This window comes from Athalia rosae, chromosome 2 (assembly GCF_917208135.1).
Source record: "Athalia rosae chromosome 2, iyAthRosa1.1, whole genome shotgun sequence".
Classification (NCBI taxonomy): domain Eukaryota; kingdom Metazoa; phylum Arthropoda; class Insecta; order Hymenoptera; family Athaliidae; genus Athalia; species Athalia rosae.
Genome location: NC_064027.1, coordinates 7,911,421 through 7,929,258, shown reverse-complemented (window position 1 = coordinate 7,929,258; position 17,838 = coordinate 7,911,421). Strand labels below are relative to the sequence as shown.

At 35.7% G+C, this 17,838-nt stretch overlaps 4 protein-coding genes across 10 annotated transcripts; 2 read left to right on the top strand and 2 right to left on the bottom strand.

The window, feature by feature from the left end:
* Positions 1–47: 47 nt before the first annotated feature.
* LOC105687134 (eukaryotic translation initiation factor 3 subunit K) lies at positions 48–1,222 on the top strand. Its single transcript, XM_012402535.4, has 4 exons — positions 48–316; positions 437–656; positions 725–944; positions 1,018–1,222. Exons 1-4 carry the CDS (start codon positions 264–266, stop codon positions 1,173–1,175), a joined length of 651 nt encoding a protein of 216 aa, XP_012257958.2. The 5' UTR covers positions 48–263; the 3' UTR covers positions 1,176–1,222.
* Positions 1,223–1,443: 221 nt separating this feature from the next.
* Positions 1,444–4,334, bottom strand: LOC105687124 (palmitoyltransferase ZDHHC3-A). The gene is made up of 4 exons (XM_012402524.4): positions 4,094–4,334; positions 3,509–3,784; positions 3,172–3,330; positions 1,444–2,981 (listed from the first exon to the last, which is right to left on the bottom strand). The coding sequence occupies exons 1-4, from the start codon at positions 4,204–4,206 to the stop codon at positions 2,705–2,707; spliced, it is 825 nt and encodes a 274-aa protein (XP_012257947.2). The 5' UTR covers positions 4,207–4,334; the 3' UTR covers positions 1,444–2,704.
* Positions 4,335–5,358: 1,024 nt separating this feature from the next.
* On the top strand, positions 5,359–7,795 carry LOC105686649 (TATA-box-binding protein). The gene is made up of 5 exons (XM_012401675.4): positions 5,359–6,328; positions 6,433–6,563; positions 6,657–6,900; positions 7,000–7,198; positions 7,357–7,795. The coding sequence occupies exons 1-5, from the start codon at positions 6,065–6,067 to the stop codon at positions 7,431–7,433; spliced, it is 915 nt and encodes a 304-aa protein (XP_012257098.1). The 5' UTR covers positions 5,359–6,064; the 3' UTR covers positions 7,434–7,795.
* On the bottom strand, positions 7,623–17,778 carry LOC105686583 (cilia- and flagella-associated protein 44). Of its 7 annotated transcripts, none has more exons than XM_048649703.1 (32): positions 17,644–17,774; positions 17,399–17,563; positions 17,068–17,329; positions 16,760–16,922; positions 16,548–16,687; positions 16,118–16,412; positions 15,898–16,042; positions 15,610–15,809; positions 15,269–15,511; positions 14,978–15,159; positions 14,761–14,899; positions 14,330–14,603; positions 14,011–14,245; positions 13,664–13,940; positions 13,406–13,572; positions 13,107–13,325; positions 12,913–13,023; positions 12,313–12,499; positions 12,049–12,237; positions 11,737–11,934; positions 11,131–11,670; positions 10,876–11,047; positions 10,408–10,715; positions 10,127–10,323; positions 9,842–10,059; positions 9,621–9,763; positions 9,260–9,524; positions 9,012–9,175; positions 8,669–8,910; positions 8,273–8,552; positions 8,075–8,207; positions 7,623–7,996 (listed from the first exon to the last, which is right to left on the bottom strand). In XM_048649703.1, the coding sequence occupies exons 1-32, from the start codon at positions 17,708–17,710 to the stop codon at positions 7,947–7,949; spliced, it is 6,570 nt and encodes a 2,189-aa protein (XP_048505660.1). In that variant the 5' UTR covers positions 17,711–17,774; the 3' UTR covers positions 7,623–7,946. The 7 variants fall into 7 exon arrangements, with proteins under 7 accessions (XP_048505660.1, XP_025602725.2, XP_048505663.1 ...); XM_025746940.2 differs by having other exon boundaries at positions 8,075–8,204; XM_048649706.1 differs by lacking the exon at positions 7,623–7,996 and having other exon boundaries at positions 8,003–8,207; positions 17,399–17,533; positions 17,644–17,778.
* Between the last annotated feature and the right edge of the window lie 60 nt (positions 17,779–17,838).

Below are 17,838 nucleotides of genomic sequence, written 5' to 3'. Positions count from 1 at the left end.
CATACGCATGCGCTCACCGTACATCAAGATATGCAACTCTCCTATTCGGCTGGGTGACACTGGGTGTCACTTCCTAAATTTAACAAAAATTTGAAGCAGCTAAGCATCCGTTTGTTGTTTTACGAACGCAAAGCGGCACCAAGGAGAGTCACTGATCCCCTTGCGAGCTTCTGGATTAACCTAAAAGGATCCTTTACCTCATCGGTCGTAGTGCTTTATAGCGTGCAAGATTCAGCTTGTCAGAATAACAGAAGTTTTTTAAGATGGCAGACGCAATGAGACAAACTATTGTTGAAATGTTGAAGGGAATTGAAAGGTACGTAATTTGCTCTGCAAGTAGAATACTCAGATGTAAGTGGAAAATCTGTCAAATTTCTCATGCCGTAATGTTACTTTCTGTGTTGTTTTTACTAATCTTGCGACACTAATTTTCTAGATACAATCCTGACAATTTGGCAACTCTCGAAAAGTATGTAGAGATCCAATCGAGGGAAAACGCTTATGACCTGGAAGCAAATCTGGCAGTATTGAAGCTGTACCAGTTAGATCCGCAACGTTTCAACCAAGATGTAACTTGCCAGATATTGCTTAAGGCATTGACCAATTTCCCACACACTGATTTCGTTCTTTGCAAATGTCTGCTAACAGAAAAAATTGTAAGTCCCTGGTATTATGCTGGTGAAGGTGAAGAACGTTACATTTCATTAAAAAAAATTTCTCGCAGATGCAAGAGGAGCCGATCAACCAGATTATGTACCTAGGAGATATTCTAGAGCAATGTGATTTCCAACACTTTTGGGATAGAGTATTATCCATGCCAGAATTGTGCAACAGGATAGTTGGATTCCAAGACTCAATCCGGAAATTTGTTTGTCATGTGGTAGGAATCACCTTCCAAACTATAGACAAAGCCCTGCTGGCACAACTGCTTGGTGGAGTTGACGGTATGTTAAAATTTACCCATACATTCTTCGTTTACTACATCATTGACTAATTCTGTGCACTACTCAAATTCAGACTCAACTCTGAAACATTGGGTGAAGAAATATGGATGGAAGGAAGAGTCAAAGAATGTCATTTTCATTGCAAATCAAGATGAAAATATCAAGACCAAAAATATTACTGAAAAAATTGATTTTGAAAATGTCGCTGGACTCATGGCAGCATGCCTATAAGAAATCACATGAATAATATCTGTAATAAATTTGGTATAAAGCAAAAATTTAATAAGTTGTTATTAATAACATTCCCACATATGTATATGTATGTATGATCACACGCAAATTTTAGATCAGCCTACCCAGGGCTATCATCTTAACAGGCTTTTGTCACTGGAAGAATATATCAGTGCTAGTAACGAGGAATTTTTTATTCTCTCGAATTTATGCACTATATTTAGGTACTATGTCGCTTGAACATGAAACTCAAATCAGAGGCTATTCATTAAGTCCATCATGTTTATTTCATTATACGTGCAATTCTTAATTTAAGAATGTTGTAGGATTACAATATACATACATTATTCATGATTACTGGAATGATAAACCACTTTCGGCTTGGATTTTAAGTTAGGGAATAAAATATATATTGTATAAATGTGCGGTTAGTAATCATCAGTTCAATATTTTATACATTCAACGAAAATATTGTATAATTAAATTGGTTTACTTCGGAATAATTAACTAATTCGTGAAGGAATAGATAGTTAACAAATTTGGCTGATTACCAAAAATATAGTCTGTTTATCTGGACATAGCTATTTATCACTTTATTCATATTGCTATAGGGACAATAAAAAAATCTATATTGTAACAAAACTGATAAAATCTTCGTCTTCCTGCAAAAAGTGACTAGATTGCAGCAACGAAAAGTTGAATTAACTGAAAAAAATCTGATTACTGAGAAATAACAGATACAAAAATCATCTTTGTACTTGGTACGTAATATTTTAAATCAGAATGTATTCAACTGTTCTGAACTTTCCAGTTTGATATGCTACTACATTAATTATATTTTGTCCGATGATTTTTTACACCGAACTGATACACGATTTTTCGAATCGTTAATAGATAAATAATAATTTATGATCTCTATCCTACTAATATCGGTTGATACTTAAGCAAGCAAAAGTAATTAGCCTCCTTACAGTGACCCGCCTCAAGAATAATCCATTTTCATACAAGCACAAAATCGATATTCTTCTGCATAAAAAACAGTCATGCCCGACCACGAAATCGGTCATTACGCTGCTTCAACAGTTATTAACCATCTTGGTTTTGAAAAGTATCTGGACTGATTATCACGTATACATAGGCAGATTTCAAAAAACGAATATCTGGCGTTAAGTACAGAATCAATCAGAGAAAATAGTATTTGCCAGTTTACAGATCCACCAGGGAGCAAACATTATTGGGGTCCCGTGGCTTTTATCATATACATCATTTTGCAAAGAATTTATTTCTCAGCACACGTAGTCTGCACAGATTTTCAGGTAAGCAAAAATCAAATTCATGAGACTTACGAGAAATCACATGCTGTTCAATAAATCACGATTCATCTGCCACATCACTTACTATCAACAAATTTGGTAATACCTTGTGAAAGCATTATTTTATTTTGATGCGCATGTACTGTTCCATTGGTTCATTGCTTTCAACAAAATTGCTACCAGAACATTTTTAACATGCTGTCATTTATATTAAACTTAGACTTGATGATCAATTAAATGGGCATCTTTACGGCATGAATAGCGAGGAGGATTGTGACATGGAAGTAACCATAACGCAGGATGACTTTTCCCACACACTTGAGCGAGAAGAGTTAAAGTACGCGGAGTTGTTTTGTTGTGATGATGGTTGTGGCCTTGAATTCGTTCTATGGCTGTTTCGTCACCCAAAATAGCTTGAAACTGGTCCACGAGAATTGCTACCACAAACATTCCAAACAAGGCTGATTCCAACACTAGTATTACACAGTGCAAACTACGATGAGAAATGTCAACAATTAATTACCAGCAGCAGCAGATGGATATGAATAGTATAGCTGATTCCAATCAAATTAAGGAATATTAATTTATTAAATTATTGCTAGTTACTTGTAGCTTAGATCAGAATTAGTATGATCATCCGCATACAAAGAATTGTAATTAAAAAACGATTGTATTTTACTTACATTCGGCTTTGTTTTATTGCTACGTCGTTACTACACTCAGAACAATCAGAGACCCATGAAAGGATGACCAACGTTATAGCATAAAACGCTAATATTCCAACGTACACCAGAAATTGTATAAAATATTTCTGATTACGTTCTCCAACGCAGTTATTTATCCTTGAATGATTATAAAAACAATCATTTGCAAACAACGTTTGTGACAATGTTACTTGGGAATAATGGTAATATCTCATGTCTGAGCTTATTCATTAGATTGCTGGTCATTATCATGAACGATATACTTAAGACTATGAAATGTTCAGCAACTTGTGAACATGGTATGGTAGATTCTCACCATGGGCAATGATGATCCATTCTCCTAATACATCGTTTACATATCCTGCAATGATGGGCTCTTGGCGGTCTGTATGTCTCGCACCGAGTGCATACTGTCCAATCATCTCTCTCATCAAAATCATCCCTGTTTCCTCCCGTATGGATATCGGAAAAATCCATTCTTGTTTGGGGTAAAGGTACTACTCCAGGATCACTGCACACTGCTTTCAAATGGGACATCACGAGCAGTAGGACAACCGTATTGAATGTAACCACATGAAAGGGACCCCACAAGCTGTTCAATTAAATAACAAATGGTAAGGTGAGAAATATCCCCTTCATTTCATAAGAACACTTCATGAGTTGAAAAAAAATTAGAAAAATAAAACATCCAGATGTGTAAATTTGAACTATTTCTAATTAACCATTTCAACTGAATGTATTTTACAACTATGAAATGGGTCTCTACGAAATTTGAGGTTTTTTCATGATTTTGAAAACGGTGACTTAAATATTTTCAAAGTAATTGGAAATTGTTGTTGAAGCAAGTAGAAACAGAGGACTGTTGAACAATTGTGACAGCTAATTGTTGTTAGAAACTAACCTGTCTTGCATTGTATGTAGAACAATCCATCGTACGACGACGTAATCGGCATAAAATACGGCAATATAAGTTACAATAATGCAAACAATACCACAGAGATCTCTTACGAACATTTTTTATCTTTCCTAAAGTCGCGTTCTCTCTCCATACTATTTATTACAAACTTGATTCTATTCGTATTCAGGTTTGCATCTTCATTGAATCCACTGATACGGAAGCCCGGTGGGGACATCTAACTGACTCTGTGTATGGCCCTGTTGGCAATACATGTATACATGTATACCGAGCACTGGCGCCACTGAAATGTAGGGTACATTTCAGTGACTGGCGCAGCGGCGCCAACATCGCTTCGAACTTCGAATTCTCTACTTCGTCTCCAAGTTAGGGCGGCATTCATTTAACAATACGTTATAAAATCGGATTCTGAAATGGTGAGAATGATTGAAAAATACTACCCCCTTTATGTGTAACGCTGCTCAATTAAACGAATTAAACATGGTGATACATAGAATCACTTAGTGGAAGCGTTGGTAAAAGCCTCGACCAAGCGCGAACCCTCAGGCGCATTACATATCCTATTACAAATTCTACCAACTGTACTTCTGGCGATCGTGCCATTTGGAGAAAAAATCGAAACGAGCCGAGGACGCTACCTCATTTAAAGTGGTTTGGAAAGGCGTCATTTCAGGTGGTTTTAATTGTTAATACTAAGGCCCTAAAAATTGGATCTTCTTACAGGAAAACATTTTCATAAATGTAACTGAACAATGTATATTCAAATTTCAGAAAATTAATTGTCATTTAGGTTGGTTGAAGGTAAAGCAGAAAGTCACCAATCGATTCATACAACTTTGACTCTTACAGAAAGTTTGTTCCAGAGGACGATACTCCATTCTTGTGTCTAAAAGATCTCATCTTTAACATTGATTATCTGTGAACATAAAACTTCTGATTAAGTATGTTTCAGAGTATTTCTTTTTAATTATCTGTGAAAACTTTTCTGTTATTTCAGAAGTGCAGTGAATCATTTATTATCTACATATTTAAAACAATCCCATATTTCCCCCGCATCCTAGAAGGTAAGGGCGGAAATCTTTTCCTGGTTGTGACCGGTTGATAAATCGATGATCACATTAACTACGGTCGGTATGTACCCCTAAGTCTGAGGAGGGTTTCAGGTGCTGACAGTTCAAAAAACCGGTTGACGGGTCCATCGAGGGGATGTAATTTGGCGGGACAGCGGGATGGGACAGTACTTATGGGGACATCTACTTGGGACAGTTGGGGACACCGACACTATGACCATAACCGACACACAGAGTATAATTGATAACCTTAGACCTTGGAGAAAGAAATTAGCTTTTATTGGCTTATAAATAAAATTTAGAGATTATGAATTAAGTTTCGTCGATTTTCATCTCAGCGAGAGCGAAGGCAGTAGTCGCCAGCCATGAGCATTCATGAATAGAGTTTGTTTCTGAAAATGTGTGTTAAGGAACACATTCTTTAAACCTATCAACTTTCAATAATATTACATGTCGTTTGATCTAGTGTAACCTGTTGGACAGGAAAATAGAAACACCGAATATTGTGATGTGATACCGTGGTATAATCGAATAAATAAACTTAAGACGAAATGTGGTAGCTTACAAAAGGAGATACTATAGGGATTTTTGCTATAAGATTGTGATAGTATAAATAAGCATTTAAAGTACATAGCGGCTATATTTTTCAATGGAAAAACCAGTTATTATGTTTATTGCAATCATCAATTGAGCAGGGTTATGGTAAAGTTTTGATTGATATTCAATAAGTACGGTTTGACCAGATTTCACATCTTATTGTCGCTTCAGATTTTTAGCTTTTTAGAGTGATGCGCTAGTCTCTTTCCAAAGTTTACTTATTGGTGTTACGGTCCTAAGAAGTGTAGATCAACTTTATACATTGTATGATAATAAACAAACATTTAAAATGGATCAAATGCTGCCAAGCCCGGGATTCAGTATCCCCAGTATCGGAACACCATTACATCAACCCGAGGAAGATCAACAAATCTTACCAAATGCACTGCAACAACAACAGCAACAAGTCCAACAAAGTCATCAAATCCAACAAATGCATCCAATGGGATCTAATATACATGGAATGCCTATGCTCGCTACACCACATAAAACCATGCATACCTATACCCCAGCATTTGCTACTCCACAGAGTCTTATGCAGCCACAAACACCAGTAAATATTATTCACAAACCATTAATTTAACTATGTTGCTTTTGAAGCAGTACCTGTAAAATTTCCAGTATTGTAGCTAAGCTTTTGTGTTATTTTTTGAACAGCAAAATATGATGTCTCCGATGGTACAACCTGCGAGTCAAATAGCACCTCCTTCGATTGGTCCCTCGACACCAGGGCCAATGACTCCAATGACACCTGCTTCTGCAGATCCTGGAATATTACCTCAACTGCAGTAAGTTTATCAATCAATGCAATTTGCTATACGTAATAAATAAGTTATTTCACAGTTACTGGTTCCAGTATTTCAATATATCTTATTTTCCAGAAATATTGTGTCAACGGTGAACCTAAATTGTAAACTGGAGTTGAAAAAAATAGCACTGCATGCTAGGAATGCTGAATACAATCCAAAACGGTTTGCAGCTGTAATCATGCGAATTCGAGAACCAAGGACAACAGCTTTAATATTTAGTAGTGGAAAAATGGTATGCACAGGAGCTAAAAGTGAAGAGGACTCACGATTAGCTGCCAGAAAATATGCTCGCATTATACAGAAGTTAGGATTTCCAGTCAGTATAAATAATTCTAATTCTAAAAGAATAATAATTCTGTGAAAAAAAATATATTATGGCAAAAAATTATGCAGTAGAACTTTGTTATGTTTTCAGGCAAAGTTCTTAGATTTCAAAATACAAAACATGGTTGGCAGCTGTGATGTCAAATTTCCAATCAGATTGGAAGGTCTAGTATTAACACACGGTCAGTTCTCTTCGTATGAACCAGAGCTTTTCCCTGGATTGATTTACCGGATGGTAAAACCTCGTATTGTGTTGCTCATATTCGTCTCTGGTAAAGTTGTATTGACTGGTGAGTAATCATTGACTTACTACAAACATCAATTAGATGTTTTAACAAGCAATCCAATAAGATTACAAATGATTTTGCAGATGAAATTAATACTATCTTCTATTTTCATACGTAATCAATATTGCTATGATTCATTACGCAATTTTTTTTGCTGCCAGGTGCAAAAGTACGGCAAGAAATCTATGAAGCTTTTGACAACATTTATCCGATTCTCAAGAGTTTCAAGAAGCAGTAATTAAAGTGGGGTGATATTTTTTATACTCGGTAAATTGAACAGCAGTGCTTTAGTTTTTCTATAGTGAAATAAGTATTGATAACTGATGTACAAAACTGCGCTGTACTTGTTCTTTGGTGGGAAATATTCTGAAGATATAGCAGTTGCTTATGTTACCAATCTACCTTCAACTGCAGAATGTCATCTTTGTTTTGTGAGCACACTTATTTATTATTACATACAAGCTTACAAAATATCGTATACAACAAACACGTTATTTTTATAAACGATACTTAATTAGTTACTGTTTGCGGTTTGCGCATTAGAGCAAAAGCTACATTTTTGTTCTAGACACAAAGAAATAAATTGCAGCATATGATGTATTGAAGATATTTCAATTCCCTGACTTCTCAGTAAAGAAAGCTTTTTCGCTTTTACCACTATCATTATGTAGTCTGAAGAGAAGAATGGGAGCAATTATATGTACCTAGTGCTTGCTGTTTCGAAATGATCAGCAAATTCTATGAATCCTGGTTACAACTTTCGATCAGGCTCTGATATTTCTTCTGTCGTGTGACCAGTATCTAAATATGAAAAAATGAGCTTCAGCTACAAAAATACAAACGTAACTTTCGGTTGTGTATTGACTCCTTTACCACTACCTTCTGTCGACTGTTGTTCATCTTGTACTACACACAAATCCTCATTCTCTGGTGTTGCACTCTGTTCCAACGATTCATTTTCCTTAGCTTTCTCTAGTGTTCGGTGTTCTGAGAATTCATTCCCTGTATCCTGCTAGGTGATTATAGTAACAATTTATGATGGTTTTCGTGATCTTAATTAAGTGATACTTATATTACCTCAGGATGTGCTATCTGTTGAGAGAGGTCCATAAAAATCGTGTTCACGCGTTTTCGTACTGTCTCTATTGTTTTATTACTGCTATCATTTGGCATATTATCAATAACGTGGTTCGTTGCTGCAACTATTCCGCCTTGCATTGCTAATAAACTGACTATAGAATTTGCAAGATCAGCTATCATAGTTTTGTCACTCATCTTAATATCACGCAGTAATTCGCTTATGATTTCCTTGGCGTCTTGTGAATTCATTTTGATAACTTTTATTTCCGCATCCAATCTAAAAAGTCATTTATCGAAAAATTAGTTGTACTAGTTTTCCGCAATCAAAATACGATTTCTTCAAAGTTGAAACTTGAAACATCAATTAGCTGTTTACTGTGAAACTTAACTAACCGATGTACTATTTCATTAATTATATCTTGTATTGCTTGGCGCATAGCTTTGACATCATCTGTATCATCTTGTGGTAGTGTTTGAATAACTTTTTCAACACTTTGTTCGATTCCAGCTTGCAATTCTTCGCGACTTCCGCCAATCGGTAAATTCGATATTACTTCTCTCAATATGTCCCACTCCATACCTTCATCCTCATCTTTTAATGACGCCTGAATGATTCTTGAAAGCAACCGGTGCACCTATAAAGTTATTTAGGCTGATACCATTACTATTCTACTAGATAAGAAAGAAGATATTCGATTATTTGTAAATTATGCTTTTCATTGGAATCTAAGCACACCATAGTTGCAGTATTATCATCCCGATCTTCGCTCAATTGTTGTGAAATATTATTCTCATTTTCTTCTTTCTCACACATTTCTTCTACATTTGTTTTTTTGTCTTTATTGCCTTTTTCATTATCATTCTCACCAACATCGACTTCATCTTCTTCTGACTCTTCATCTGTCAAAAATTTTCATAATTTTGTTTATTGCAGTTTAATTAGGATTACTCATCCTTAAAAAATAGTATGGAAATTCATTTTACATCTGGATTCAGCCTGGTCAAATGTGAGACCTTCCCCAGTTTCAACATCAATGATCGCAACAGATTTTTTCATCGATTTTTTTTTTGCCTGCTTCTTGTCCCCTTCTTTTTTCTGACAAATTATCGGTGGTAAGGGCCTTGACTTTAGGCTTAGTTTTTTAATCTCATTTTGTAATTGCTTCTTTTGTTGTATTTGACTCTTAAGGATTGTCTCCAATTTCATAAGGTCTCGTTGATAGTCGGAATCAATTTTTAACATCTCTTCCTGAAAGATAATCCAGCCATTTTAATGAAGAGTTGGCATACCAGGTATATAACAACGGTTCAGTCGAGATGGCATGCCCTATTTTATAATTCTTACTTCGGATATTGGAATATGTTTCAACATCTTCTTCAGTTTTAATTGTTCTTCTTCCAAAACGGTTAAGAAACTCAACTTTTCAGTATTATCCTGAATAACGCCCTCCAAGATTTTAATTTCCTTCGCATATCTGTTCTTGATACCTGGAATTTTGAACATGTGTAAAATATTTAAATTAACTTGAAATGAATTCATTTTATCTATCAAGTGTGGTGACTTACATTGAATCTGACTTTCAAATTCCGGAACCATTTCAGTAAGACTGACTTTGATGTCATAAATCATCCGCCTCAACACAGCTTCGTATAGAGAATTGAGAGATATTTCACGGCCAAATTTTCCTATCATTTCTTGTCGTATACTACTTTTCAACCTATGTATTTCTGTTTCCATGTATTTGCAATCAACATTCATTCGTTGTAAGTGCATACGGTTTTTCCTATTGAAAATATCGCAATTTGTTGTGCTATTGTATAGTTGATACGTTGAGATGAAGCGAAACATACCTATGTTTGGCCTTCTGTTCTGCGGTTTCTTCTCTGAGCTGACCAACTCTAGCATACAAGTTTGTCAACTTAGTATCATCAAACACAACGCAGTCACGAATTTTCTCCATTGTGGTGTCGTCTTTAAAATGTTGGAACTGATGTAATTTTAATATTACAGTCATGTCTATATCGTTCAATTTGCACTGCTTTTCCCGCTACATTGGTTACAAAGTGAATTTTGTCGAAATAATTTCGGTGAGGATGTGTTTACATTACCTATCTCAGCTAAAAAGTTTTACCATAAAAGCTTGTAGATCATCTTGATTGCTTTTCAATACATTTTCGATAATTTTCATTTTTTTCGTATCGCTTTCAATTTCCTTACGAAGAGTTTCAATACATTTCTGTTCCTCCTTGATTTGAAATTCATACTCATATCGTTTATCTCTCATCGAAAAAGCTGCGAGATAAAGTTCTTGGTCGCATCCTGCTGGACAAATATTTTCATCCAGGTGAATGGGTCCAATTTCTCGACTGTCAATACTTCCAGCATCATCTTGCGCAGAACTAGATTCAGTTGTTGACGACGACGAGGATGATGATGACTCTACAAAATTCATTTGATGTTGATTTGCAATCTATGTACCTGCCATTATTCATGTATGTATAGGGCAGTTGCAGAATCGCATTACCTCACAAACAAATGAGAGCGAATATCTATTAGGACGTTTTAATTGTTACTAGCTATTTGGGTTGTGTGAACATACCATCCTCTGATTTTGGGGGCTTATACTTTTTTTTGAAGATCCTTTTGAGGAAGTCATGAAACTTATTTTCACTGATCATACCCATGAATTCTAAAGCCTGTTCCTTTATTTTTGTATGGAGTTTTAGAATTTCTTTTTTCTTCTGATCAATCTTTGTAGTCATTGCTTGCATCTTGAAGATAACGATTGTAGAGGTTTCGAATATTATTTCATTGATAAAAAATAATTGCATGCCTTGCGACAAAGATATGTTACCTTTTGCTGAGCGATAGATTTTTCTTCAATTTTCTCTGTGACCTTTTTTGTTAGCATATCTTCCGTCGCTTCAAATTCCTTGAGCACAATGAGTTCTTGATGTAATGTTAGAATAAAGAGCTCCATGTAGACACTATCAGCTTCAATTTCAAGACGCTCACGTTCAAGTTCATCTAAGCTTCTATCCAAGGTTTGATAGCTTTCCTGAATATATTCTAAGATGCAATCTTGTTCGTAAATTTTTCGAGCTACACGAGCCCGTTTCATCTCCCTTTCCCACGGTGTCTCAACTCGGTCACTACTGACTAAACTCTGCAGCACGTCTTCAGTAATTGCAGACTGAGCTCGGTATCTCTTCTCTGGCATTTTCATAAACAACACCGTCAGACTGCTCTCACGTCCTAACTGAACTGTTTTGTCATCCATTAATAATAATTCATGTTCTTCATCTTCTGGATTCAGAACGATCTCCATAGCAAATCCTTTTCTAGTTCGTTTTGCCTCCTTCACTTTTTCGGCCATTGATACATACCTCTCAAACTATGAAATAATAATACATGTCAAATATTTCTCAAGCAATGAGTAATCTGAAGTGCAGTTTTATACCTCTAAGTTTCGTTCTGGAAACTCAACGTTATAATCAATGTGTGGGACAGTCGGAATTGGCTTGATACGTTTCTCAGGAATCTCTGAGTGTATTTTTTTCAACTTATATATTAAGTCATTGACTTCAGTTAATAATGCTTCCTTTTTACTCCTGACATTTCTCAGTTTATCGTTAAAACCTTCCCTCATCCTATGAGCCTGACATAATACAACAGATGATAGAGTTTGTTGATTACTGGCACGCTTTGAATTACTCAGTAACATTCATTGTCAGATGCATTGCTAATCAAAGTAGAGCATCAAATTACACACCTTTTTTCTAGCATCCAAAAACTGTTTATACTTATTCAACATGTTTTCTCTTTGTTCTTTGGAAATACTATAGTTCTGGGATGTTTTTAACTTATAGTCACCAATAGTATGATCTGCATGATCAATCGCAGTCAAATCATCCGGGTGGTTTACATGCGGGTCTGGTTTCTTTGCGTACATCGCTTTCCACTGGAATTGCAAATTTAGCTACATTCATAATTTCCGTACTGCACATAAATGAATGAAATGAATAAACAGTGGTACCTCCAATAGACGCTCCTCAGATCTGGCTTTTCTTGCACGGTATTTTCGCAACATTTGATTGACCTTAACACCAAGACGATATTGAATGGTTGACGGACTAAGGCCTTTGAGGAAACTTTCAATTCCTGAAACTTTTTTCTTCTCAAGAGTCTCTTCTACCTCTTCCTCCAATTTCACAGCTGCACGTCTATTGTATATTTTTTAAATCAAAATAGTGTTCAACAGATGTGCTAGTTATCAATGAACTCTACTGAAAATTGGTGCACAATTTTTACAAGTACAAATTATAAGTGGCAATTTCAAGACCCTATTAGTTGAAAGTATACATAGACTTGGTAATAAATTGTTTACTGCGTTATGCCTGTTGATTGTGCAAAGTCTAAAAAAGTACTGAGCATACATAGATGGTAATGTGAAAGTACTATACGTTTTCGAATCTTGAATGCTTATGTTATTTGCGAGACTCCGATTGTGCTGCAATTCCGCTTCTTGATTGGTAAAAAAAAGTTTAATGTGATCATACTTGTTTTCCAAGAATTCATAAGTACTATTCATCTTTGCTAATGTATTCGATTGAGCATGCTTAGTGTTCGAATTTACCTGCCTATATCATCTCTGTCCTTAATTCTCTTTTCTACTTCAGTGCATGCATCCAAAAAGCTTGCGTCCAATTTTCGCTCCCTGAATGATTTAACTGCAACATCTGGTGCCCTTTTACATGTATGTACTTGATAGTTAATATTGAAATAGTCACAAAAATCATGTGCACAACGTCTGGTGATATGCAAACTTACAGAATCTTACATACTTCGAATGGAAGACATGTAATTGGTTGTATAAAATGAGTCATCAATTTCTGAAGACGTAATTTACTTTTTTCTACTTTGAATGCCAACTTTCTATAGACAAGATTCATTTCTGCTTCCAAATGCTGATTTAAATCTGTTGTAATTCTAGGGTCTAGCTCGAAGTCTTCATGCGGAATTTGTTGGGATTTGATTAAATTATGATTCCTATTAATGAGGATAAGTTAGAATGAGTTAACGATGTTGCAGATTAAGTAGATCTAATTTTGCACAATGTGAAAAATTACCTATCCAAGATTCTCGCATAAGTTTCACCCAGGCTACTCAGCATGTTCAAGACCTCACTTTTTTTACGTTTTGCAACTGCCATTATTCGATTCTGTTCCGCTTTGACAATCACTTGCTCTAAACTTGGATGAGAAAGTTCTTCGATGTCATCGACTTCTCTTACGGGCTACATTAATAAATATTAATATTAATTTTCCTACAAAAAGCAACTAGTTCTTCTTGTGTGAATCATGTATGTAGTTTTTTAGAATATATACCAGTGGGAGAGGTGGTGACTGTATTTCTGGATGTAAATATGATTCCGTGTATTCACCGACATCATTAATAATATATGAAAACAAGTTACCGTCATACCCACAGGTCAATAACATTTTATTATCATGGGAAAGTAATATTTTGGGTATATATCCATTATAGTTATCATGCATCGGCAATATCCAGTAATCTGATAAGTCTGTATGATCATGTTTGTTAACTCGGCACACACGGATTTGACCATACTGCATACCAAGGATCAAATACTTTTTACCATTACTGAAATTAATTGATAATATTAATTCAATGTGGGATTTAATGACAATCGACAAATATACTAATAACTCACTAGAACAGGTAGGAACTAATTTCAGTGTCATCTCCATCAAAGACCATGGTACTTTTGATTGGTTTCACAATGTTTGTGCCAGGTATTGGTAGTGGATATTCGTAGATATATCCAGCATCAAATCCTGCCATGGATAACCAGATGGTGTTGTTGGCTGTGTAACTTGTAAATAATACTCGATTAGGGACTTCAGGTATATATATCTCAGGATATGGTGGATCCTCTTCTGAATCCACTGTAACATGATATAATTATACTGGATGTATGTCAAAATTGTAGATAGAAACATTGATACTCAGCAATAGAGAAAGGGACTCACTTAAGAAGGCTTCTTCATCGATGTTGATTCCAGGGTTGTCAGCGATAAGTTGAGCCATTTGTTGCATCTTTACAGCAGTTTTTGCTGCTTTTTTCTTTTCTAAATCCAGGCGAAACAACTCTCTTCGTATTTCAGATTTTACTGATACGAATTTGAATTTACGCAACTCACAGCGCACTAACTCATAGCTGACAGTTGTATAATCAACAGTGTTGGTAGGAAATTCGACTTCAACACAGTCGCCTTGTGCACATCCAATCAGCACTACCCTTGTCTTTGGGTAGAACACAATTCATATTGAGATTACTCGTCAGGTGTCAATCATAAATTTTTTAGTATGACAATTGAGCAACCAGGTGAAAATAAATTCGGATCAAATTTAATACTGACTAGGGTTCCCAACTCACAGTATGATCGCTATCATTACTTACTTCAACAAGCTTCCAAGTGAAACAGGTCGGACTCGATGGAACTCTAATATATCCGATTGGTATAAGCAGAGGATAAGTTTCGGTTTTTTGAAGACCGAATACAAAAACTGTTGTATCTTCAGCTCCAGTGACAAGCAAACTGAAAATATTTCATGCAGATGTAGAGTTGCAGACGCAATCAAATATTTTTAATGAACTGAATATCAGTTCTTCATACCTATTCGATTCGTTCAATGACATAGCTGTAATTGGACTTGAGTGTGGTTTTATGGCTTGTAGCAATCGGACGTAATCACCTCTTATATTGGATTGTGAGTCAGCCTTCTGAACAGCCACTGTAATAACACGAATAACGCCACTCCCAAATGCACACACCATTGTAGAACCAGTAGATTCCACCTAAGAGAAAATTATTGCAATTCGCTTTTGAAGACTGGGATCGACTTGATATCAGCTAAGTTCAATAAGCATTCGAAATGTTCTTAAATATAGGTATGGTATAACTCACTGTACATGAAAGCCATGCAACTTGACTGCCGATATCCCGAAACTTATGAACAAGAATTAATCTTTTCGTATAATAATTGTAAACGTGTAAATGTGCATTACTGCCAAAAGTTGCTACAAACGGGCCCCATGTTGAAACACTCATATCAACAATTGGACCCGCATGACAAGTAAAAATCTTTTTCGGCGTCTGTGGAAAGTCGGAGGTGCAGATATCAATTAGCCATAACCCGCCGTTGCCATCCTATGGAAAATTTTCAAAAAATTTCCTCGTGAAAGAGAGCGTCGATGTCTGAGATTTGAAGAATATGAATATTGATTCAATATAGTATTACAACTCACTTGTGCATACCAGAGTGTTTGGTCAGAATCTTCTGGTTCTGTTTTTTGAATGGACATAAGCATTGAACGGTCTCCATCTGCATCATTTTCAGCAATTTCAAATTCATATATTGGTTCAATTTCTATGAAGCGATCGTCATCAGGTGGATCAGCTTGGTCAATTGTTTCATAAAACCAGATCCGGATCCATCCATCCATACCTGATTTATGTCAGAAAAAGTATTAATGAAATGCATCTCACTTAAATTTCAACCACAAAGACTATCAATGCTCTCTATAGGTACTTACTAACTGACATCAACTCTCCATTATTATACTCAAATTGTGTTATCAATTTCTCATGACAAGTTTTCCGGGCTGTTTTACAGACTTCAAGTTTAATTAGACCTTCATCCCACAGCAAAATATCACCCCACTCACAGCCAGATACCACCTTAAATGATTCAAATAATAAGTGCTAAATGGGTTCAAGAATGTCGATCAAAGTCTAGACAAGAAACAAAATTACTTTTTCATCAGGCATGGGGTAAACGCCAATGATGTCTGAAATCTCAGTTTTTCCAAATCGACCGAGTTCACCTTTTAACTTTAAACCAGTGAAGGTCTTTGCCATTTTCCAGAATTTAATATGACCAGAACCACTCGACGTTAAATGTCCAGGAACTGATGGTGAAAATGTCACATTGTAAATATCTTGGCCATGGGACTTGCATCGTAGCATAACTTTAGCTCTTTGCCAATTCCATACAGTCATTATATAATCTGGTTCTCCTCCTTGAGAGACGAGTAAAAGTCCATCTGGGCTGTAAGAACAGAACAAAGTATGGCACAAAACATGATTTGTATTGTGATTAAGGCAAAAGTTGTCTTATTTCAATTGAATATTGTTCTGCTTAAATTTATACGGATATAGTTCGATAGCTTAATGTTTATAATACCTATATCCCAGATGTGAGTATGAGCGTTGTGTACCTTGCCTCAATATTGTGACAATCTCCATAGTTGGCCACTCATAAATTATAATGGGAGGATTAAGCCCGTTCTCGCCAATTGCTATATGGTTGTGTGTTGGATTTTTCTGTGTTGATAAGAAATTAATTTTATAAACTCAATTTCTTACTTTATTTGAGGTAACGTGTGCATTACTCACAGTGATATGTCCAATTCCACCACCAGTAGATCCTCGCCTGAACCATATCTTGTTCTCAGGAACATTAAAAAAGTTTATCAGATTTCCAGAAGCAAAAATAATTGTATCTGGATCTGCTACACATAAGTTGAAATGTCTCCGGCAATCGTATGCATAAGAATGACTGACAAATATTAGGAAATCTATCTTTGTGATACTTGAGAACAATTTAGTGAATATGATGATATCAACACTAGGATGATTGGTGTAGTGTTGAACAGTGTAGTGTATGATTGATTTTGGTTATTTGATTTTATCTGAAAGGATACTGAAATTCCAAAATATTCATAGGAATCGTTCCATCTTTCACACATGTTGGTCCTGATATATAGTCCTCGCTGCTATAGTAGGGAATACGAGTATCCGAGTAATGTTCCCCACCCTCTCCTGGGTGTTCAAAATCCTTGTACCAGTCATATTCAAATTCAGCGGATTCATAGCCAGCAGTTTCTGCTTGTTGATAGTTGTTAGTGCTCACAGTAGAAGGGGAGAGTTCCAATTCTTCCTTCCCGAAATTCGGTGCTTCAATAACTGTGAAATACTGTCTTCACTATCGGTTATTCAATATTTCAAAAAGATGTATAAAACGATTTCATATACCGCGGTTTTTCAGGTTTGTCGATGAAACTATTGGCTCCTGATCATTTTGTACCAACAATGGTTCCTTCTTAGACACAGCAGTGTCTGCATTTGTATCTAGATGTATTGCATGTTCTTCAACATTCTCCTCCACATCTGCCACAGTTTTATTTTCTTCAACATCTACTTGATTTATAAATTTTCTTCTCAGAAATCAATTCGTTTTGATAACTTTGGTCTATTGTACTGTCGCTAATTATTCCTACCTGTTGGCGGAGTGGGATCCCGAGGTAGATTCTCTGTTTTCTCTATATCATCATCCGTATCAGCCATTATATTGAAACAGTAACTCCAAGCTTTTGGTTAGCAAACACTAAAGCGAAAATTTATCGAGGAGCAATGACAGGAATCGAATTATAAAAAGAATGGCAAGTTTCAGTGCCCAATAACAGCAACTATTG